The sequence below is a fragment of the Pinus tabuliformis genome, chromosome 4_1, assembly GCF_031772625.1.
Source record: "Pinus tabuliformis cultivar Carrire ecotype Pingquan chromosome 4_1, CPIR1, whole genome shotgun sequence".
NCBI classification, from domain to species: Eukaryota; Viridiplantae; Streptophyta; class Pinopsida; order Pinales; family Pinaceae; genus Pinus; species Pinus tabuliformis.
Window position 1 is genome coordinate 273,125,115 of NC_142303.1, and position 25,094 is coordinate 273,150,208.

The 25,094-nt window shown below is 41.6% G+C and overlaps 1 protein-coding gene across 2 annotated transcripts in view; it reads right to left on the reverse strand.

Annotated features, from left to right (window-relative positions):
• The window catches only part of LOC149175309 (uncharacterized), a 485,878-nt gene that overhangs the window by 419,997 nt on the left and 40,787 nt on the right, over positions 1-25,094 (reverse strand). For both annotated transcript variants that reach the window (XM_089419596.1, XM_089419594.1), the window contains exon 5: positions 22,774-22,845. In XM_089419596.1, the coding sequence (XP_089275722.1) occupies positions 22,774-22,845 (72 nt within the window). The remainder of the gene's footprint in view (positions 1-22,773; positions 22,846-25,094) is intronic.

Sequence of the window (25,094 nt, forward strand, 5' to 3'; positions counted from 1 at the left end):
GAGGTAGTTGGCAAATGATATAGTAATGTAATAGAGTGGGAATCAAGGGAATTGTCCAAACACATGTCAAGGTGCGAGGGTAGCTATAATAAGGGAAGCCCACACCTGGGTATATGAGTGTAGGAGGGAGAAAATCGTGGTACATGAGTTACTTTGGCCTTTGTTTTTCCTCCCTTCTTCATATGCCTTTTACCTTTGATTGGTTTTTCTTCATAATTGCTCAGGGCTCTAGGGTATGGAGAGCATGATGTGTAATATGTAGCAGTGGATACCCCTTTAAGGTGTGGCAGTTCATCGCCCACCAGGGGTTGGGACAATCATGGGTTCCTTAATGCTGGAGAAGGGCTCATCTAGGACCCGTAGGAACCAAGGTGATGGCCATAGATAAGGGTCTAATGTTTGGCTTTTTCCCACGTACTAAATTTGTATGTCGCAGCCATCTTTTGCATCTGGTGGTACATTTCCTGTTGAGAGTGGCCAAATTATGCTTTTTATTTTCTTTCTAGCTGGCATCAACCTTTGGGGCAATGTTCCAGGCCCGACCCAAGGTGTGGACAAGGGAAGGGGGAGGCTAACCCTATGCAAACCTAGTTGACACATATGGACTTGGATGGGAAAAGAGATGAATGGGGCTCAAATGAGTGGAAAGGGAGTAATGTAGGTGGCATCGGGAAGCAGAACCACGCAACCAAAATCATGATTTCCCATGTAGTGCCAACACTGGAGCTAATGGCCAGTAAAGTAGATCCCATGGAACTACGATACAATGGTGACCACGAAATCGGGCAATGGAGACAAGAATACAAACCTAACTCACTCTTTCCACCAAATCCTCCCACCAATTCGCGCCCCAAAGTGCCCATGATAAGTAAGGAAAACTACTCAACTATACCAATGAAAAGCCATACCTTTGGGGTTGGGAGGCCCACTTTCAAACATACATTCACAACAGATGGGCAAGAGACCACATGGTTGGCTCAAGTCGCAGAGAAAATGGCACATCAAGCTATCTGGGGGCTGCAAGGGGTTGTTGGCTGTCCGCTGAGGCCTATCTAGGAGAAAAAACTTCTCCCATATACACTACCCACATGTGGTGGGTAACAAGGACCATCAACCCTGAACCTAAGAGTAAAAGCATCTTTGAAGTGCTTATGCCATGCACGTACCTTCCCATCAATAAATTCTACCTTGAAACCTTTGTCTTCCATTGTGAAAATAGACACCAAATTCTTCTTCAAATCGGGCACATACAAAACATCCTGAAGATGCATGGTTTGACCATAGTCCAAGTGAAGAGAAACAGATCCTATCCCTTTGACGAGGTAGGTGGCATTATCTCCAAGAATAATATTTAGATTAGTCTTCCTCTCAACTAATTTTGAGAGAACCTCCTTATATCCAGTGAAATGCCTTGAGGCTCCACTATCAATTAACCAATGATCCAAGGTGTCCAGAGGAGAGGCAGTAGACAAAGCAGAAATGAGAAAATACTCGGTTTGATTTTCAACAACATTTTTTCATCATACCTGGCATTTCTTGTCCTCTTGGGAGGTCGATGATGTGAAAATTTCCAAATAGAAGTCCTACTGCAGTGATTAATAATATTTCTTCTACTTATTAACTCAAAAATAAGTTATCTATTGTATTCTTACTCCAAATATCGAAACATATTCTACTGCAGCTTTCACAATTAAAACATTGCAGAAAGTAAAGGTAAGTAAAATGTTGGCACACATATAATCACAATGACACAGTGATTTTTGGACAATTGTCCCTAGAAAACCCAATTTGAGAAAACCGGTGCAACAAATGAGGGTTTTATTATTTTTCAGCAAAAATCATCATGTACAAATTACACCCAGCGGTATAGAACAAGGCTTTCTGAGAAAAAATTACAGATGTTCCTAAACAAGTATCTGACCTGAGAGAGAAGTTCCTCCACCCTCTACCTCTCTCTGGATTTCCCAACGTCACTTTTTCTTGCTTCTGGATTGGCATGTGCAATGCCTGTGTCACTCAAGCCAGCGCTACCACTCTTAGCGTCAATCTGCCCAGCGCTATCACTTCTACCACTCTGCCTCTTTGTCCTTGTCTCTCTGACTGATGTTGAACCTTCTTTGTCTCTCCTCCACCTACAACTCTCCCTCTGAATCGATTTTCTCTTGCCAAACAGACCAATGAGAAAATCGATTTTACTTGGGCAACTAAGTATCTACCTGGTGTGTTTTCCAAATGTCCCTCAAGTCCCTCTTATATCTTCTTATTGGATAACCAACAACCCAGATTAACTCCTAATCAAAGGCTCAGATCATTTTGACTTGATCTCTATCTTTATCTAGAAGATTCACCCACAATTAGATTAATACCCATTAATATTTTAATTGTCTATGAGTGGAATTTCCCCAAACGATTTCTAGGTTCTTTGGAATGCATGTGCCCAAGCCTCCTTGCAAAATTTGAGGCTTAGAACACATCTGATGCTACCCCAACTCAACACTCCCTCTTAGCGAGGAATGTGCTCTAGCAATACACTGCTACTGCATATTGCTCTGATTCTTAAGCATCGTCCTCTGCGTTGCTAGTGTCTAACATGCTATCCACCAACTATTGCGCTGTTGCTGCAACTGTACTACTACCTTTGACAATGCCACTGCCAATGCTACATCTATACTACAGCTCCCTCTAAATTTCTACATTTGTGCTGCTACTGACACTGCCACTACCAATTGTCCCTGCACTGCAAATTGTTGTTGCTACTGAAACGGATTTTCAACCATACCCAACTGCTCTCTGAACTAAGTGAACTTAGCTCTTCCGAGAGCCTTTGTGAGTATATCAGCCACCCGCTCTCCTGTGGGAACATATTGTAGCTGTACCGCCCCACGCTGAACACAATCTATGATAAAGTGACAACGGATATCTATATGTTTCGACCGATCTTGAAACACTGGATTCTCAGAGAGTTTGATGCAACTCTGATTATCACACCTTTTTCTGAATATGCTTACAAGCAATTTTCTGAGCCATATGGCTTCGCACGTAGCTGTGTTGGTTGCCATATATTGTGCTTCTGCTAAACTCAGTGCTACCGATTTTTGCTTCCTACTACACCAAGATATCATCCCTGATCCAACACTGAAGCAGTAACCTGAGGTACTTTTTCGGTCTATGGAATTACTTGCCCAATCTGCAGGGGTTAACCCATTCAAATTGATGTTCTCCCTTCTAGAGTACTTCAACCCATATCCGATTGTTCCACGTACATACCTAAGTATGTGTCTTGTGCTACCGATTTTTGCTTCCTACTACACCAAGATATCATCCCTGATCCAACACTGAAGCAGTAACCTGAGGTACTTTTTCGGTCTATGGAATTACTTGCCCAATCTGCAGCGGTTAACCCATTCAAATTGATGTTCTCCCTTCTAGAGTACTTCAACCCATATCCGATTGTTCCACGTACATACCTAAGTATGTGTCTTGTTGCTACCCAATGCACCCTCTTTGGTTCCACCATGAACTGACTAAGAGTGTTGAAAGCAAAACAAATGTCTGGCCTAGTGTTGACAAGATACATAAGCGACCCAATGAACTGCCTGTATAAGGTGGGATCTACTTCTTTGTCCTCTGATGCATGTATTTTCCTCTAGTTGGTGATCATGGGAGTAGCCATGGGTCGGCAATCCTGCATTTTGAATCTCTTCAGAATTTCTGTAGCATACCTTCCTTGTCCAAGGAAGATCTCCCCATCCTTCTACCAAACTTCCAACCCCAGAAAATAATGCATCGATGCCAAGTCCTTCATGTCGAATTCGGCTTCAAGATTCTTCGTGCAGTCCTGGATGAGCCTCGGTGACCCAGTTAGGAACAAATCATCTACATATAGTACCAGAATAAGTGGATCATTCTCTACCAGTAAATAGTAGAGATTGGGATCTGCATCACTCTTGACAAACCCCAATTGCTACAAGTAACTATCAATCCGACCATACCATGCTCTGGGTGCTTACTTGAGCCCATACAAGGCTTTCTTTAACCTGCAAACATGAGATTTCTTCTCATGAGTTTCGAAGCCTTTAAGTTGTTCTATATACACCTCTTCTTCTATCACTCCATTCAAGAATGTTGTCTTGACATCCATCTGGTGAATCTCCCATCCATCTGAGCTGCTAAGGATATAACAAATCTGATAGAGGTGTATCGAGCAACTAGGGCGAAAGTCTCTTCATAGTCTATTCCTTCTTTCTGAGCATACCCCTTTGCTACGAACCTTGCCTTGTACTTCTCTATGCTTTCGTCTGCAGCATACTTGATCTTGTAGATTCATCATGATTCTACAACTGATCTATTTTCTAGTTGAGGTACTACTTCCCAGACATCATTCGTCATGATGTTGTACTCTTCCACCATGGCATCCACCCATACTTGGTGTTGAACAGCTTCCTGAAAGCTAGAGGGTTCTTCAACCTGAGCTACCAATGCTTGGTATCTATCTGGTTGTCTACGCTGCCTCTTCTCGGCTCTAGGAGCTCCAACAAACTCCTCTACGTCCCTCAGTGTTTGCCGCACTTCTCTGCTCATTCTACCACTAGTGGTGGGAGGCTCAACCAACTCTTCCTCCTAATCCTGTCGTTTCGTCCATTGAGAAACATCTGCATTTCCTCCCTCTGAGGAGATACTGGTGCTGGTCACTGTACTCAACCCAAGTGTATGCTCTCCTACCTGTCCTTCTTGCTGCCCCTACTGCTCTTGGACTAACGGAACATCTCCTGACTGATCTTTTGTAGGCATTTCACGAGATTTCCTGAAAGCTCTATCTTCCATGAACTTTGCATCCCGTCTTACTACAATCTTCCTGCTGCTAGGAATGTAGATTCTATATGCCTTTGAGGTCTCATTGTATCCTACGAGATACCCCTTCTCTGCAGTCTGATCCAGTTTGTTGCGCTTCTCGTCTGGAATGTGGCAATAAGCCACGCTTCCAAATATCCTGAAATAACTGACTTCCAGCTTCTTCCCTGTTAACACTCCTTCGAGCGTTCTCTTCCCAATGCTCTATGAGGAGTTCTATTATCGATATCTATTGTCGTGTTAGATACTTAGGTAGATCCTGATTATACAACATGCCTTTGGCTACTCCAACAATAGTTCAGTTCTTCCGTTCTGCCACTCCATTCTACTCCGGATTATATGGAGTTGTCCACTCTCTTTTGATGCCCTAATTTGCGCAGAAATTTGTGAAATATTTGTCTGTGTATTCTCCACCATTATCTTAACGCAATACCTTTATCTTTTTCCCTGTCATATTTTCAACAAGAGCCTTAAACTCTTGAAAATGATCAAAGACCTCATCCTTGGTCTTTAAGAAATAGATCCAGGTTTTTCTGCAGTGATCATCAATAAAAGTGACGAAGTATTCGCCACCACTAAGAGACCTTGTGGACATAGGACCGCAAATATCTGAGTGTATTTATCCTAATACATCCTTTTCTTTATTGTTACTTCTGGAATAAAGTTGCTTTAGCGTACTTTCCTAGCACACATCCACTGCACAAGTCATCATGTTCACTACTTAGGACCGATACCCTTGTAACAATCTCTCTGAGCATCCTCAGTGCTCCATGGTGTAAGTGCCCCACTCGCCTATGCCATAATTCATTTCGCTCCTTCTCACCATTATAGTTGTTGCCTATCAATGCCATTGGCAATTCGAGCTGAAACCTATACAACTTGTTGCTTCAAACCCCAATTTGCTATTTCTTCTTCCAGCTTGGATGCTTAACGTATACTTTCTTCCTGATGAAGTATACATCATATCTCTTGTCCTGTAACTGGGACACTAAAATTAAATTCATTCTTAATCCTGACACATGCAGAACATTGGTGGCTCGGATGTTGGTTCCTGCTTCCGTCTGAAAATCTATGGTGCCTCTCGCTACTGGAGTACATTTTGTTTTGTTTCCCATAGTTATTTGGAAGTCCATTTGTTCTTCTTGATAGTTCGAGAAATGTTCTTGTACTCCAATCATATGAGCTGAAGCCCAGCTATCAATGTACCAAACATCCGCTGATGTTGAATTAGCTAGGCATGTGAATTCTTCATCTAATCTGGTAGATAGATTTGAGACACTTTGAGTATCTATATTGTGCCAATTTCTTACACTAACCTATCCCAGCAACTGTTGTAAGAAAAATTGCGTCCCACCTGAGATTATCCTCTTTGTTGAATCTTTTGTTGCACTACCACTGATAAATTTCGATGGGAAAAGACTTACCTCTCTGTCAGCTCACTCAAAGAGATTTTTCCCATGAAATCCAATCTCCTTGGGTTGAACTGCGTAATCCTCTGGGAGATTCAAATTTCTACCCTTGGAGGAATTTCGAATTCCCTTCTCTTTTTAGCATTGGATCTTCCTTGTAGCTCTGATACCATGTGAAAATTTCCAAATAGAAATCCTACTGCAGTGATTAATAATATTTCATCTACTTATTACCTCATAAATAAGTTATCTACTGTATTCTTACTGCAAATATCGAAACATATTCTACTACAGCCTTCACAATTAAAACATTGCAGAAAGTAAATGTAAGTAAAATGTTGGCACACAGATAATCAAAATGACAGTTATTTTTCGACAATTGTCCCCGAAAAAACCCAATGCGGGAAAACCGATGTAGCAAATGAGGGTTTTATTATTCTTCAGCAAAAATCATCATGTACAAATTACACCCAGCAGTATAAAACAAGGCTTTCTGAGAAAAATTTACAGACGTTCCTGAACAAGTATTTGACCCGAGAGAGAAGTTCCTCCACCCTCTATGTCTCTCTGGCTTGCCCAACGTCACTTTTTCTTGCTTCTGGGCTGGCTTGTGCAATGCCTGTGTCACTCAAGCCAGCGCTACCACTCTCAGCGTCAATCTGCACAGCACTATCACTTCTACCACTCTACCTCTTCGTCCTTGTCTCTCTCACTGACACTGAACCCTCTCTATCTCTCCTCCACCTACAACTCTCCCTCTGAATCAATTTTCTCTTGTCGAACTTCGACCAGTGAGAAGATTGACTTGATATTTGTCTATCTAGAAGATTCACTGACAATTAAATTAATACCCATTAATATTTTAATTGTCACTAGGTGGAATTTCCCAAAACGGTCTTTGGGTTCTTTGGAATGCATGTGCCCAGCACATCTGATGCTACCCCAACTCAACAGATTATTTCCTTCTCAAGTAGGAGTATTCCTCTTTCCTTTGTTGTTAGACTTGTTATCCCTTTGATTGTTGTTCTCGTCTCTTGGAGGATTCTTCTTGTTAGGACATTCTCTAGCATAGTGTTCAAACTCGCTGCAATTGAAGCAACTTCCTTTGCCTTTTCCTTTGAATCCCTTTTTAGATCCTTTACCTTGGCTTCTTGAATTTGATGCACCAACATCATTTCTCCTTTTAGCATGAGCAGAGAAGGCAATACATTCATTTCCACTAAAAGTCTCATCTCTTTCCATCATCCTTGTTTCCTCTTGAGTGCATCGAGCCAATAGTTCATCAAAACTAGGTATCCTGTCATTGTTGAGAATGGTGGTGATAAATGTTTCCCACAGCCCTTGTAAGACCTCCAAGTGCAATAAGCGTAAGTTCCCTGTCAAGTGTAACTTCTCCAATAGATAGCAAATCATTCTTCACTTGAGTTATTATCATGAAATAAGCTTGTGTAGAATCCCCTTTGTCTATTTTGATATCCCTCAACTTGTTCTTGAGAAAGAGTATTTGATTTGCATTGTTGACTTTGAACATCCCTATCAACTTATCATACATTTCCTTGGAAGTTCCCAAATCAGAAATATAAGAGATTAAATGCTTTTGAATGGAGTCAACAAGGATTTTCTTTGCTTTTACCTCACCTTTTCTATATTTCGTTTTGGTAGCATCAAGTGCATTTGAAAGAAGCTCTGCCACTTTCCCTTGCACATAATCCAACACTTCATGTTCCTCCAAGGTCAGATCAAGTGTCATCTTCCAAGCATCATAATCTCATTTTTCATTGAACTTATCCTCGGTCTTGAAATAAGAGGTAGCAGCCATGGAGACTTGTCCCAACAGTGTTGTCCAACAGCAACAAGTATTCCAACAGTGATTGCTTACTTCTTCCTTGGGCTTGTCTTCACCTTAGCTCTGATACCATGTTAATTTTTATGGTATGTTCTATGCTTGCAACAATTACTTCAATGTCTTATTAGCCCAATAAGAATTTCACTTCTAGATTCCAACAGCAATCACTTATCATTTACTTTAGATCATCATTGACAATAATTGTAGATAGAACATCATCAACAATATGCACAAGAAGACAAGCCAAGACAATGAACACAAAGATTTAGGCTAATGCAAGGGCAAAACCCCACAAGGGGGAAAACCCAACCAATCCTTCTTATTGATAAATATCAAATGTTCAGTAGAGAGAGAAGATCCAATTTAGTACAATGATGACAAAGTCAAAGTCAAGACTTTGACTATCCAAAGAAAGATGACCAACCAGTATCCAATGCCAAAACAAGAAGCCCAATCTAATCCAAATCAACCCTAGTTAAAGTCTGCAATTCTAATATTTGTCAACAGTATTCAAAGTTCCCTACCCAATCAAGTCAACGTTGTACAAAGACCAGTCAAACTATCTCCAAAGAACTCAATAAAAGTAGAGAGGAACTCGGCCTCTTGTACAAGTCAGTCAACCCAAAATAGAGAGAACAGTCAAACTTCAGTCAAAGCTTCTGCGATCAAAATCAACAAATCTACCTACAGTCAGCACTGGTCAAACTGCACATAATACCTTGGTCAAACAAAATATTCCCAAGTCAAAACACAATCAAACAGTCCCAAAAACTCCTTGGTCAACATTGGTCAATGGTACTAAACAGAGAAAGTTAATGCAGAAGTCGAAATGCCCAGTAAAGCCTTCGCATGTATGAGAGAAGAAGTTGCCTCAGAAATGTATGAACCAATCAGAAGAGAGATGATTTTGTGTGTTGTGACGAGATGCCAAAATGGAGAGATCATATGGTGTATTTTTAGTGATTAAGGTAGGTCAAGGGACATGTCTATTCACCAAGTGAGCTGACACAAGGTGGGGCCGACATGAAGGGTGAAAAATACAATTTATAAGTGTGCAAAAATTCTGATTTTCAGGGTGAAGGAAGATGCCATCAACGGTATTTCAAGGGAGAAATGAGCCATCAAAAGAGGGACCTCTAAAAGGGGAAATTAGACCCTAGTTGCACTCTTTAACAGGTTTCCAAACCGACTACATGGTAAGAACCTTAGTAACACACCTGTTAAATTATGGTATGTTCTATGCTTAGAGCAGTTTACTTCTTTTCTTCTTATTAGCCACTGTTTAGCAATCACATAAACATAAAGTAAAGTGCAGATAGAACATTAAAAGATCGACAGAAAACAAGCCAAGACAAGAGACACCAGATGTGGCGGCTAGCCAAGGACAAACCCCAATGCGGGGAAACCATTTAATCAATTCTTCTTTAATCTTCAATAGTTCAGCAGAGAGAGAAATAGTACAGTATATCAGATCTATAATTTTATGACAGCAGTAAGAGATGCCCTAACCAGCACTTGCAAAGTGAATCAAATGATTCACCAATAGTCTAGGATCAACCTTAGACAACCTAGAGTTCAACGGAGATGAAGAACAGCCCGAAACAACTCAAGAAACATGGTCAAATCTAGTCAACGTTCAGGCAGCCCTGTGGTCAACCCTAACCAGATTTGCGCTGGTTACTTCGTGGTCAATTCAGCGCTCCAAACAGTAGATCTGAATTGCAGCTTGCTTGAGGGAGACTCCCCACACAAGGTCGCAGTCAAAGGAGGCTTCACGCTGGTCAACACTGCCCTAGCTACACCCTAAATAGACCTGCGTCCCTTCCTTTTCCTGCGTCCTTCTTCCTTCCCTAGCTACTCCTTTGTTAACCCAAAGAAGAAAGGAGAGAGAGAAAGAAGAAGAGATGATGAGATGAGATGAGATAATGACTCAACCTCTCCTCTATTTATATGCAACGCTAGGCATGTGTGCCACACACTTAACTACTGGCCGACCTTGACAATTTGTCAAGTAATTAGAAATATATTCATATCTCCATAAATACTTGTCAGAATCGGATGATCTTTAGATCAATCCTACACCTCTCGACAAGAGGAATCTAGGAAAAATATCCGCTGCCATAAATGAGGTGACCCACATGGAGTTTGGCCCTAGCTGCCAATTTTAACACTCCCTCTGAACTAGGGAAAACTCCATCTACAATCCGTCTGACCGTCGCTACTATCCCAGCCATCAAATGCACTGCCTTGAACTGCTTGGCCCTGCTTTGCTCTACTCTACTCTGCTCGAACTATGAAGAAGAAGAAATGATCGATGATGTATCATACCATCCTCCATTGACCCAAAGTCAGTCTCAGAGTGTGTCATACCACTCTCACTGATCCCAGATCAGTATCATTGATCCCAGATCAGTATCATTGATCCCAGATCAATGGAGGTCATCCTAGCATAGGGAGTACAGTAGATACAACGATGCGTCCATCAATAGTACTACTAATGGTCCCTAACCCCATTTCCCTACTCATTGATCAGATGAGAGGTACTTCCCATGAGTCCCAGACTGCATGGGTAGGATGCCTCGACAGGAGAACTAATCATCTTGTCCACAGGAGAATGAATCATCCTGTCCAACAGTCGCCAGAGGAGAACTAATCATCATGGCCCACAAGAGAACGAATCATCCTGTTCCACAATCGCCACGGAGAACTAATCATCCTGGCCCACAAGAGAACTAATCATCCTGTCCTACAGTCGCCACGGAGAACTAATCATCCTGGCCCACAAGAGAACTAATCATCCTATCCTACAGTCGCCACGGGATGTCACAGGGGAAGGTTTAACCTTTCAACCTGTACATAGTGCACCACCAGTGGATGGTGAGTCACCCTGTACATACTGCACCACCAAGGGATGGTGAGTCCCCCTGTAGTCGCATGTCGCTCCAAGAAGTACCCCGCACCCCCGAGGAGCTCCCAGAGCTCAATACATCATACTCGACCCTCATAAGAGGGTCTCTGAACGACACCAAGTTGTTCTCGGAAAGTCAAGAATTTGACCTTTCCCAGGGGCTTCATCAAAATGTCGGTGACCTGTTCATCTGTACCGATATGTTGGAGCCTTATTACGCCCCGCTGCACCATATCCCAAATATAGTGGTACCTAATATCAATATGCTTGGAGCGATCATGAAATACGGGATTCTTTGATAAACGAATCTCTCTCTGGTTGTCACACAGGACCACGATGGTATCCAATGTAAATCCAAACAGCTCACTGAAGAGCTTTCGCAACCAGACCGCCTCACAAGAGGCCATACTAGCAGCAATGTACTCTGCCTCGGCGGTGCTCAAAGCCACCGATTTCTGCTTCCTGCTCATCCAGGGTATCGAGGCAGATCCCAAAGAGAAACAGAACCTGGAAGTGCTCTTTCCGTCCACCACACTGCCTGCCCAATCAACATCGGTATATCCAAGTAGTCTCACATCTCCGACAGTGTATCTCAACCCATGAGTGATTGTGCCACGAAGATATCTCAAGAGATTCTTGGCACCAATCCAATCTGTGTGGTGACGCTCAACCATATTTTCACTCAACGTGTTGACTACAAAGCATATATCCAGACAGGAGTTCACCAAGAACATCAATGCTCCGACGAGTTGACGATACTCTGTAGCATTTCGTAAAACAGGTCCGGCAGCACTACCGCTTAACTTCTTGAAGTCAAGCTCCATCGGGGTAGTTATGGGCTTGCAGTCCACCATACCAAATCTCTCCAATATCTTCACCACATATTTTCCTTGAGGAAGGAAAATCTCCCATGGCTTCTACCAGACTTCTAGTCCTAGGAAATAGTGCATCAGTTCTAGGTCCTTCATCTCAAACTCAGAAGCCAACTCCCTCTTACATTTGTGAATGAGAGGGTTTGCCCCTGTTAGAAAGAGGTCGTCAACGTATAGCACCAGTATGAGAGGATTGCCATCTTCAACCTTAAAGTAAAGGTTAGGGTTGGCTTCACTCCTAGTGAATCCCAGCTTCATCAAGTAGCTATCAATCCTTTCATACCACGCTCGAGGTGCTTGCTTCAGCCCATAGAGGGCCTTCTTCAACCTACGCACATGAGATTCTCGATCATGAATCTCAAATCCTTCAGGTTCCTCCACATATACCTCCTCTTTGATCGAACCATGCAAGAATGCAATCTTGACATCCATCTAATGTAGGTTCCATCCTTGTGAAGCAGCAAGGGCTATGATCGAGCGCATGGTGGTATATCAGGCAACACGTGCAAATATCTCGTCATAGTCTATACCTTCCTTCTGAGAGAAGCCACGAGCGACAAAACGAGCCTTATACTTTTCCGCACTTCCATCAACTACATGCTTTATCTTGTAAAGCCATTTTGAAGTGACAACTGCTTTGCCCTGAGGTCTGGGGACCACATCCCAGACATCGTTTTTCATGATGGACTCATATTCCTTAATCATAGCATCCTTCCATACTTGATGCTTGACAGCTTTTGCGAATGACGAAGGCTCATTTTGGATGATCGTGCTCATGATGGTCAAGTATCCCTGATACCTGGTCAGCTTCTTACTTTCCCGGAAGGTTCCCCTGGGTGCAACGTGCCCTTCAGCATCATCAAGTGTCCCCCTAAGCCATGAAGGCCTCTTCCTAGAAGAGGAGGGCTCTTGCAGAGGGGGATCAATAGGATCCATAGGTTCTTCCACATCGGGCATCGTCTCATCTTCCTTTTCCTTTGGTTCCCTGGTGTCAGCGTCTTTAGATCCCCTTGGAGTAGGAAGATTGTCAACTTTGCTAAGAGCCATATCTTCGTCAAAGGTGACATCATGGCTAATCTCGACTTCCCTTTGACCAACCACATAGATTCTATAGCCCTTAGTATTTTCGCTATATCCCACGAAGATTCCTTTCTTTCCAGATGCACCCCATTTATTCCTTTTCTCCTTCAGCACATGAAAATATACAGGACTTCCAAAAATTCTAAAACGAGATACGTCAGGTTTCTTACCAATGAACATCTCTTCGGGAGTCTTGGAACCCAATGCTTGATGAGGGCAACGGTTTTGTACATATACGGTGATATTTGCAGCTTCGGCCCATAAAAACTTCAGAAGTATTTGATCATGGAGCACAGCATGGACAACTTCCACAATCGTACGATTCTTCCTTTCCGCCACACCATTCTGCTCATGAGTATATGATGTAGTAGTCTCCCTCTTAATGCCAGCCTCTTTGCAAAAGTCATGAAACTCGTTGGATTCATACTCAGTCCCATTATCAGTCTTTAAGATCTTGATCTTCTTTTCGGTTTGATTCTTGATCAAGGCTTTGAAGTGACGAAACCAGGAGAACACTTCATCCTTCTTTTTCAATAAGTATATCCAAGTCTTGCGAGAATAATCATCGGTAAAAGTAAGGTAGTATAAATATCCTCCCAAGGAGTTCACAGGCATCATACCGAATATGTCTGAGTGAACCAACTGCAATATATCGAAGGTCTTGCTTTGGCTTGAGGGGAATGGTCCCCTTTTGAGCTTTCCTTCGACGCATCCTTGACATACACCTTCTTGCTCTAATCTGAACTCGAGCATCCCGGGCACCATTTTTCTCACATCAGGTATAACTTTATAATGAAGGTGAGCAAACCTCCGATGCCATAGTTCGGACTGAAGAGATGTGTCACAAGACATGACACCGAGCGGACTTCCTCCAACCTGATATAATGAATCAACTCGAAACCCAAGAGTGAAAGCATCTTTAAAGTTCTTTTTCCATACACGTACCTTGCCATTGATGAAGGCCACCTTGTAGCGTTTGTCTTCCATTGCCGAAATGGACACCAGGTTCTTTTTGAGATCAGGTACATATGTACTTCTTGTAAATGAATTGTATTTCCCTGATTCAATTGAAGAGTGACATTCCCTACGCCTTTCACAAGATATTTTGAGTTGTCCCCAAGAACAATTTCCAGGTTGGTCTCCTTCTCTATCAGATTAGAGAGAGCTTCTTTGTAACCAGTGAAGTGCCTTGAGGCACCACTATCAATAAGCCAATTTCCCAGTGAGTCTGGGGGAGCAGTAGTAGAGAGGGCTGTTGGTAGATAATATTCATCTTGCTTATTGTTAACAATGTTAGATTCATACCTGGAGTTTCTTGCCTTCTTGAAGGGTTGTCCTCTTCCTTGATTTCCGACATTTCTTTTACCTCTGCCATTGGACCTGCCATTCCTTTGATTGCCTTGAGAGTGATTTTGATCATCGTCATGGTGTGAGTCCCTTTTATCAGGGCACTCCCTTGCATAGTGGCCCATTTTGTTGCAATTGTAACATCGACCTTTTCTTCCACCTTTTGGTCCAGCCTTTCCTTTGGATTTAGCCCCAGAATTGTTTCTTCTTTTAGCATGAGAAGAAAAGGCAGAGGGATGGCCTTTAAGTGCGGGCATTTCTTGCTCTTCCATCCTTGTTTCTTCTTGAATGCATCTTGCCATCAATTCCTCAAATCCAGGAATTACATTATTGTTGAGAAGAGTAGTCCTAAATATATACCATTAAGGTGGCAGTCCTCCAAGAGTTGTGCGTGTCATTTCCCTGTCAGGAACTACTTCCCCAATAGATAGGAGATCATTCTTGATCTCGGTGATCCTTAAGAAATATGCTTGCATACTCTCATCTTTGCCCTTCTTAATTTCCTTTAGCTTATTTCTAAGGAACAAAACTTGATTTGCATCATGAATTTTAAATAAACTCACCAGTCTATCGTCAGCTCGGAATCATAGGCCACCAGGTGCTTGTCGATAGAGTCCTGGATGATCTTCCTTGCTTTAACTTCTCCCTTGGTCCACTTGTTCCTGGCAGCAACAGATGCATTTGATGGAGGATCAACAATTCTACCTCTCACATGGTCCAACACTTCCTGCTCTTCTAATGTTAGATCGAGAGATACCTTCCATCCGTGATAGTCAGACTTCTCACAGAGTTTGTCTTCAGCAGGGAAGTGTGTCGAGGACCCCATGACTTCTTTAAGATTGCTTCAACAGCGTTCGGTGATTGCTCTTGCTCTTGCTCTTGCTTGGGATTTGTCTTCACCTCAGCTTTGATACCATGTTAAATTATGGTATGTTCTATGCTTAGAGCAGTTTACTTCTTTTCTTCTTATTAGCCACTGTTTAGCAATCACATAGGCCACCAGGTGCTTGTCGATAGAGTCCCGGATGATCTCTTGCTTGTCGATAGAGTCCCAGATGATCTTTGACTTCTCCCTTGGTCCACTTGTTCCTGGCAGCAACAGATGCATTTGATGGAGGCTCAACAATTCTGCCTCTCACATGGTCCAACACTTCCTGCTCTTCTAATGTTAGATCAAGAGATAGCTTCCATCCATGATAGTCAGACTTCTCACGGAGTTTGTCTTCAGCAGGGAAGTGTGCTGAGGACCCCATGACTTCTTTAAGATTGCTTCAACAACCTTTGGTGAATGCTCTTGCTCTTGCTCTTCCTTGGGATTTATCTTCACCTCAACTTTGATACCATGTTAGATTATGGTATGTTCTATGCTTAGAGCAGTTTACTTCTTTTCTTCTTATTAGCCATTGTTTAGCAATCACATAAACATAAAGTAAAGTGCAGATAGAACATTAAAAGATCGACAGAAAACAAGCCAAAACAAGAGACACCACATGTGGCGGCTAACCAAGGACAAACCCTAATGCGGGGAAACCCTTAGATCAATTCTTCTTTAATCTTAAATAGTTCAGCAGAGAGAGAAATAGTACAATATATCAGATCTGTAATTTTATGACAGCAGTAAGAGATGCCCTAACCAACACTTGCAAAGTGAATCAAATGATTCACAAATAGTCTAGGATCAACCTTAGACAACCCAGCCTTCAACAGAGATGAAGGACAGCCCGAAACAGCTCAAGAAACGTGGTCAAATCTGGTCAACGTTCACGTAGCCTTGCGGTTAGCCCTAACCAGATTTGTGCTGGTTACTTCGTGGTCAATTCAACCCTCCAAACAGCGGATCTCAATTGCGGCTTGCTTGAGGGAGACTCCCCACACAAGGCCGCAGTCAAAGGAGGCTTCACGCTGGTCAACGTTGCCCTGGCTGCACCCTAAACAGACCTACGTCCCTTCCTTTTGTTGCGTCCTCCTCTTGCTGCGTCCTCCTCTTATGGTTGCTCCCTTCTTCCTTCCCTAGTTGCTCCTTTGTTAACCCAAACAAGAAAGGAGAATGAGAAAGAAGAAGAGATGATGAGATGAGATGAGATAATAACTCAACCTCTCCTCTATTTATATGCAACACTGGGCATGTGTGCCACACATTTAACTACTGGCCAACCTTGACAATTTGTCAAGTAATTAGAAATAAATTCATATCTCCACAAATACTTGTCAGAATCAGATGATCTTTAGATCAATCCTACACCTCTCGACAAGAGGAATCTAGGAAAAATATCAACTGCCATAAATGAGGTGACCCACATGGGGTTTGGCCCTAATTTCCAATTTTAACACTCCCTCTCCACTAGGGAGAACTCCATCTGCAATCCGTCTGACCGTCGCTACTATCCCAGCCATCAAATGCACTGCCCTACACTGCTTGGCCCTGCTTTTCTCTGCTCTACTAGAACTATGAAGAAGAAGAAATGATCGAGGATGTATCACACCATTCTCCACTAACCCGAAGTCAGTCTCAGAGTGTATCATACCACTCTCACTGATCCCAGATCAATGGAGGTCATCCTAGCATAGGGAGTACAATAGATACAACGATGCGTCCATCGATAGTACTACTAATGGTCCCTAACCCCATTTCCCTACTCATTGATCAGATGAGAGGTACTTCCCATGAGTCCCAAACTACATCGGTAGGATGCCTCGACAGGAGCACTAATCATCCTGTCCATAGGAGAACGAATCATCTTGTCCAACAGTCGCCACAGGAGAACTAATCATCCTGGCCCACAGGAGAACTAATCATGCTGTTCCACAGTTGCCACAGAGAACTAATCATCCTGGCCCACAAGAGAACTAATCATGCTATCCTACAGTCGCCATGGAGAACTAATCATCCTGGCCCACAGGAGAACTAATCATCCTGGCCCACAGGAGAACTAATCATTCTGTCCTACAGTCGCCACGGGGTGTCACAGGGGAAGGTTGAACCTTTCACCCTGTACATAGCGCACCACTAGGGGATGGTGAGTCGCCCTGTGGTGCCTGTCGCTCCATGAAGTACCCCGCGCCCCTATGGAGCTCCCAGAGCTCAATACATCATACTCGACTCTCATAAGAGGGTCTCTGAACGACACCAAGTCATTCTCGGAAAGTCAAGAATTTGACCTTTCCTAGGGGCTTCGTCAAAATGTCGGCAACCTGTTCATCTGTACCGATATGTTGGAGCCTTATTGCTCCCCATTGCACCATATCCCAAATATAGTGGTACCTGATATCGATATGCTTGGAGCGATCATGAAATACGGGATTCTCTGATAAACGAATGTTGCTCTGGTTGTCACACAAGATCACAGTGGTATCCAATGTAAATCCAAACAGCTCACTGAAGAGCTATCGCAACCAGACCGCCTCACAAGAGGCCATACTAGTAGCAATGTACTCTGCCTCAGCGGTGCTCAAAGTAGTCTCACATCTTCAACAGTGTATCTCAACCCATGAGTGATTGTGCCACGAAGATATCTCAACAGATTCTTGGCACCAATCCAATGTGTGTGGTGAGGCTCAACCATATGTTAACTCAACATGTTGACTGCAAAGCATATATCCGGACGGGAGTTCACCAAGAACATAAATGCTCCTACGAGTTGACGATACTCGGTAGCATTTCGTAAAACAAGTCTGGCAGCACTACCGCTTAACTTCTTGAAGTCAAGCTCCATCGGGGTAGTTATAGGCTTGCAGTCCACCATACCAAATCTCTCCAATATCTTCACCACATACTTTCCTTGAGATAGGAAAATCTCCCCTGGCTTTCTACCAGACTTCTAGTCCTAGGAAATAGTGCATCAGTTCTAGGTCCTTCATCTCAAACTTAGAAGCCAACTCCCTCTTACATTTGTGAATGAGAGGGTCTACCCCTGTTAGAAAGAGGTCATCAACGTACAGCACCAGTATGAGAGGACTGTCATCTTCAACCTTAAAGTAAAGGTTAGGGTCGGCTTCACTCCTAGTGAATCCCAGCTTCACTCCTAGTGAATCCCAGCTTCATCAAGTAGCTAACGATCCTCTCATACCACGCTCGGGATGCTTGCTTCAGCCCATAGAGGGCCTTCTTCAACCTGCGCACATGAGATTCTCAATCATGAATCTTAAATCCTTCGGGTTGCTCCACATAGACCTCTTTGATCGAACCATGCAAGAACGCAATCTTGACATCCATCTAATGTAGGTTCCATCCTTGCGAAGCAGCAAGGGATATGATCGAGCGCATGGTGGTATATCGGGCAACAGGTGCAAATATCTTGTCATAATCTATACCTTCCTTTTGAGAGAAGCCACGAGCAACAAAACGAGCCTTATACTTTTCCGCACTTCCATCAACTGCATGCTTTATCTTGTAAAGCCATTTGGAAGTGACAACTGCTTTGCCCTGGGGTCTGGGGACCACATCCCAAACATTGTTTTTCATGATGGACTCATATTCCTCGGTCATAGCATCCTTCCATACTTGATGCTTGACAGCTTCTGTGAATGACGAAGGCTCATTTTGGATGATCGTGCTCATGATGGTCAAGTATCCCTGGTACCTGGTCGGCTTCTTACTTTCCCGTAAGGTTCTCCTGGGTGCAACGTGCCCTTCAGCATCATCAAGTGTCCCCCTAAGCCATGAAGGCCTCTTCCTAGAAGAGGAGGGCACTTGTGGAGGGGGATCAATACGATCCATAGGTTCTTCCACATCGAGCATCGTCTCATCTTCCTTTTCCTTCAGTTCCCTAGTGTCAGCGTCTTTAGATCCCCTTAGAGTAGGAAGATTGTCAACTTTGCTAAGAGCCATATCTTTGTCAAAGGTGACATCATGGCTAATCTCAACTTCCCTTTAACCAGCCACATAGATTCTATAGCCCTTAGTATTTTCACTATAGCCCACGAAGATTCCTTTCTTTCCAGATGCACCCAATTTATTCCTTTTCTCCTTCAGCACATGAAAATATACATGACTTCCAAAAATTCTAAAATGAGATACGTCAGGTTTCTTACCAATGAACATCTCTTCGGGAGTCTTGAAACCCAATGCTTGATGAGGGCATCGGTTTTGTACATATACGGTGGTATTTGCAGCTTCAGCCCACAGAAACTTCAGAAGTCTTTGATCATGGAGCATAGCACGGACAGCTTCCACAATCGTACGATTCTTCCTTTTGCCACACCACTCTGCTCAAGAGTATATGGTATAATAGTCTCCCTCTTAATGCCGGCCTCTTTGCAAAAGTCATGAAACTCATTGGATTCATACTCAATCCCATTATCATTCCTTAAGATCTTGATCTTATTTTCGATTTGATTCTCAATCAAAGCTTTGAAGTGACGAAACCAGGAGAACACTTCATCCTTCTTTTTCAAGAAGTATATCCAAGTCTTGCGAGAATAATCATCTGTATAAGTGAGGTAATATAAATATCCTCCCAAGGAGTTCACAGGGATCATACTGGATATGTCTGAGTGAACCAACTGCAATATATTGGAGGTCTTGCTTTGGCTTGAGGGGAATGGTCCCCTTTTGAGCTTTCCTTCGGCACATCTTTGACATACACCTTCTTGCTCTAATCTGAACTCGGGCATCCCAGTCACCATTTTTCTCACATCGGGTAGAGCTTTATAATGAAGGTGAGCAAACCTCCGATGCCATAGTTCAGATTGAAGAGGTGTCACAAGACATGACAGCTAGTGGACTTCCTCCGACCTGATATAATGAATCAACTCGAAACCCAAGAGTGAAAGCATCTTTAAAGTTCTTTTTCCATACACGTACCTTGCCATCGATGAAGGCCACCTTGTAGCCTTTGTCTTCCATTTCTGAAATGGACACCAAGTTCTTTTTGAGACCAGGTACATATAATACTTCTTGTAAATGAATTGTATTTCCTTAATTCAATTGAAAAGTGACATTCCCTACGCCTTTCACGGGTATTTTGAGTTGTCCCCAAGAACAATTTCCAGGTTGGTCTCCTTCTCTATCAAATTAAAGAGAGCTTCTTTGTAACCAGTGAAGTGCCTTGAGGCACCACTATCAATAAGCCAATTCACCACTGCATATTCCTCTTGCTTTAGGCAAACTCCTAAGAAACACAAAGGGTGGTATCCCAAAGAAAACAATCAAACAATATATAAATAGACCAATGCCTAAATACACCAAGTTGGAAGAGGTGTGAGTTAATTTGATAATAACTTCTAATTTTGGAAAATTATATGACAGCTAACAATTAGCACAGACCAGCAAACAAAATACTAAGATTGGGAAGGCCCCCTTGAGTTAGAGAAAATCCAACCTAAAGAGTGAGGGAAGGTTAATGTGATAACATTGGATAAGCTCTCCAAGTTGCCCTTGGCTTTTCAGCTTGTGGATTGAGACTTAACACCTTGGTTGAGACTCTTAGCGCTAACAAACCCATTTTTGCACAAAAAGTGACAAGTTCTACTCTTTCAATTTGTGTGCATTAAAAATTATCCAAAACCCAAAAACAGTAAAAAGAACACAGAACAGCTTTCTCCTCTTAACTTTTTTTACATAGTAATTAGTTGTTTTTCATCTCAATTTGCATTTGCCTGCACCAATGTTGCAAACATCCCGATTTTATCACAACAAATCACAAAATCGCGATGTTTTGGCCTAGCCAATGTTTGTTGATTGCTACCAATATTTTGGTGGTATCTTAATTTTGTCAATGTTTGCCGATTTTTACCGATATTCTCAATTTTTTACGATTTTTTTTAATTTTTTGGACCCTTGCCCATTTTATCCTGATGCCGATGTTTGCAAAATTGGGATAAAATAGGCAAGTGTATGGAAAACCAAAAAATCAAAAGAAATGGTAAAAATTGGCAAACATCGGCAAAATTAAGCTACCACCAAAATATCAGTAAAAATCGGCAAACATCAGCTAGACCAAAAAATCACAATTTCGTGATTTTTTAGGATGTTTGCAACACTGGCTTGCACACCCACCTTTATTGAGAATCCACTGCATGATTTTAGCATCTTTCAACAGTTTTGAATGATTTTGTGAGTTTACAGCTTGATGCCCCACACTGTTTTAGCACAGAACAGTAAATACTCTTTTTCCTTTGTTGATATTATATACATAGCACAGTTGTTTCAATGCACATTACCCTGCTGTCTGCATTTTCTGTTTGTTGGTTTTCGTACAGCAGCATATCAGTACTAGTTTGAGCTTGTACTTACCTTTGTTGCCTTGCAGATAAATAACTTAAACCATTTAAGGAAGCCCCTAACTGTTCTGTAGTACCAACCCGAAGCGAGACAAGTTCAGAGTGAGGTGACAGTGACACTGCATCTACTTGTTAACCAGACCCCTTTGTTTCTTGCATGAAGAAATTACCACGTGATAACACCACGGACAGAGTAGAATAACTCCCAAATCCCAACCTGGACAGCATATCCAATATCAAATCCCACAAAATCCTGTCAAAGGCTTTATGAAAGTCAGTTTGAGGAAAAGTGCTATTTGCCTAGTCTCTATTTCCCATTCAATGCTTTGCCAGACTGTATTGAGATTGTCTAATATAATTTTGCCTTTAAAAAAGCATATTTGTTCACGTCGAACAATTTTTGCAACCAATGATTTGATCATGTTGGCTAGCAATTTAGCTGGCACCTTATATCATATATGAGACATTAAGCAATGTTATTGGCCTCCATCAACCCAACATATATCATTTCATCCATTCAGGGATAAGATTGATCATGCCTTCTTGACACAGCTTAAGGAGATCACTGTTGATCACATATCAAAGTTTTATATAGAATTTATGTGGGAACTCATTGAAATTTAAGGATTTGTCTTTTACCATATCCTGCAAAGCCTTGAATAGTTCATATTTCTCCAAGGACCACAACAGATAGGATAGTTCAAACCTTCAAAAAACAATGGCATAACATCCCTACTGATTCCCTTGGCCTTATTGTCGCAACACAAAGTCCAACAGTGGAGAATCTTTGGAAATGATTCTAACAAGTTACTTTTATTTTATCCTCATCGTCTATCAGTAATCTATCCTGGTCTTCAAGGTTCAAAAGCTTGTTTGCACATTCAATGATGGAAGTATATCTTTGTGGCATTGTATCCATATTTATCCAAGTTTATCTTAGCCCGTGTTTCTGAAATTCATATTTGTTAACTAAAACAACTGTAAACAACCATTGCATTAGCAGCAACAGAATCTCCATCAATATGATTTATCTATTACAAGTCCAAAACAAGCCACATATTAAGACTGATTTCACATAAGAAACATTTGATTGTGAAAATATAGATTGGGATAATGAAAGACTCTTAGACTTTAGATTTTACCAAGCATACTAAAAGGCTGCAATAGAAAGAAAGCAAAATGTTGAACCAAAAAAAAATATAAATAAAAATACAAGAGAACTATGTCATGAACAACAACCTCAGCAGGAGCTAGATCTGCACTTTCTGATGTATCTCTTTCAGCACTCTTCCTCCTATGTCTCCGAAGTAACTGCAAATGCAAAACATTTAAAAGCTTCTTCAATTTGTCCTAATAGGCACTGCATAGTATTAGCAACAAAACATCTAGTTGAAAAACAAAATCAACAAAGAACTCATCTAGTGGTCTTCAACTCTTATCTTAATTATAATTTATGACTGCATATTCTCAAAACTAATAATTTCTCATTTTATAGTTCAGAATATACTTGGATTATATCTGATTCCAAATGAATCACTCTATAATTTCTCAAATAGTTTGGTACATTTGAGTGGAAAAATTGGATCCAGGTATTGTAGGGCTTTGTTACTACAAAGTCTAGCACTTTGATGCAAAGTCTCACTAAGCAATCTAGATTGAGAGCAACAATGGGATTAGTTACCACTATCACCTCAGCAACTACTCCTCTCGTTTCTATGGTTGGATACAATCCACACAAGAAAGGCTTCTCCAGTAGAGCTTAGGGATTAACTAACCAAAAATACCCCTTAAGGGTTCCACTACAAGACTCACCCAAGGACATGTTGGAATTGTAGCTATGGTCAATCTTCATAAAATTGTTTATTATCATTGTACTTGAGAAAAACAAAATTAGTATTGTTTCTAGCATGTTCTTCATGCTTTTGATTTGGTCAAAAAAATGTATTTTTGAAAAGAATAAAATTATTATTTTTATTTATAATTTCAGGTGGCACCACAATTGCTAAGTCGGCCCTTCATGATGGCTAGTTGGCTTTCCTTGAAACTCTCTCATTCGGATCACATGATGACTAGTTGGCTTGCCCTGAAACTGTCACATTTGGATCACATGATGGCTAGTTGGCTTGCCTAGAAAGGCACCCATTCAGATCGCATGATGGATATATAAAGAGCTCCATTTGTCCTCCTTGAAAGGGAATTCAATCACAAATACATTACTCATCTGTTTTCCTATAGGTATTCAAAGAAGGGTTCAAGTAGTTCAAGATCTGTTCATTCTACTTATGATCTGAAGCCAGTAGCTCGAGATCTGCTCATTATATTTGTGATTTGAAGTCAGTAATTTGAGATCTGCTCATTATACTTATGATCTGAAGTCAGTGGTTCGAGATCTGCTCATTATACTCATGATCTAAATTCTGGAGGAACGAGATCTGCTCTTATTCTTGTGACCTGAAATCTGATCTACTCAGATCTATCTCCACAGATCCAGATCTGAGCCACTTCAGAAGTCTGTAATTCAAGCCTTGTCTTCTGTGGTATGGTGAAAGGATCGGCCTCTCATTGTGAACTTGTTGGGCAATCTATTCGAAAGCTTGTTGACATTGTGTTGCAAACATTTACACTGAAGACTTAGCACTTGTGGATGCCATCTTGTGGTTATTATTATCTATGTCTTGATGTACTGTTGAAGGATCTCTCTAAGGAAAAGCTTGGTTGGATTTCCCCCTTTGTGGTGTTTTTCCCTGGTCTATGACCTAAACATTGGTGTCTCTTTGTATTGTTCACTATGATCTCTTCTTTCTTTTTACTGCCATTGGTTGAATTTCTGATTTATAATTATTTGTTGAAGTAGAATAAATTGTAAAGAAGATCTAATAAGCTCACAAATAATAATCAGTAGGTCAGAAATATTGCTTGTACATCTTGTACTTGATTTCTCAACATGGTATCAGAGACAGGTTAGATCAGGCAGTGGAGTGTGTCTTGGTGGAATGATCTTGCATCAAACAGATCTGTGTATTTGTTCTGTAACTGGTTTATCTGCAGATCGGATAATTCAAGTGTGTGTATTTTTTTATGGAGATCAATTGGTTCTGGCACCAGCAGTCTTCAAAAAATTTGTTTGATCTAGAACAGGAAGAAGACAGTGCGAATGGCCATGATTTGACATGCTTCAATCTAAAATGGTAAGCTTTTGCAGGATTGTTTTCACCAATATGCAAGAACTCAGTGATATGAAGGAAAGAAAATGGTTCAACTATCTAATGGATTGGTTTTGACCTGTCATGTGTAAGCTTTGTTCTGGATCGAATGAATATTGAACCTTTTTCTTCATTCAGGTCTGATCCACCTTAGTTTCTGAAATGGTTATTGCTAGAGGTACATTGTGTATGCGCACCACACGTTCACTAGACTTCTTGAAGTTCATCTCCATCGATGTGGCCATGGACTTACTTCTTGAAGTTCATCTCCATCGGTGTGGCCATGGACTTACATTCTACCATTCCAAATCTTTCCAATAGTTTCACCACATATTTCCTTTGTGGAAGGAAAATCTC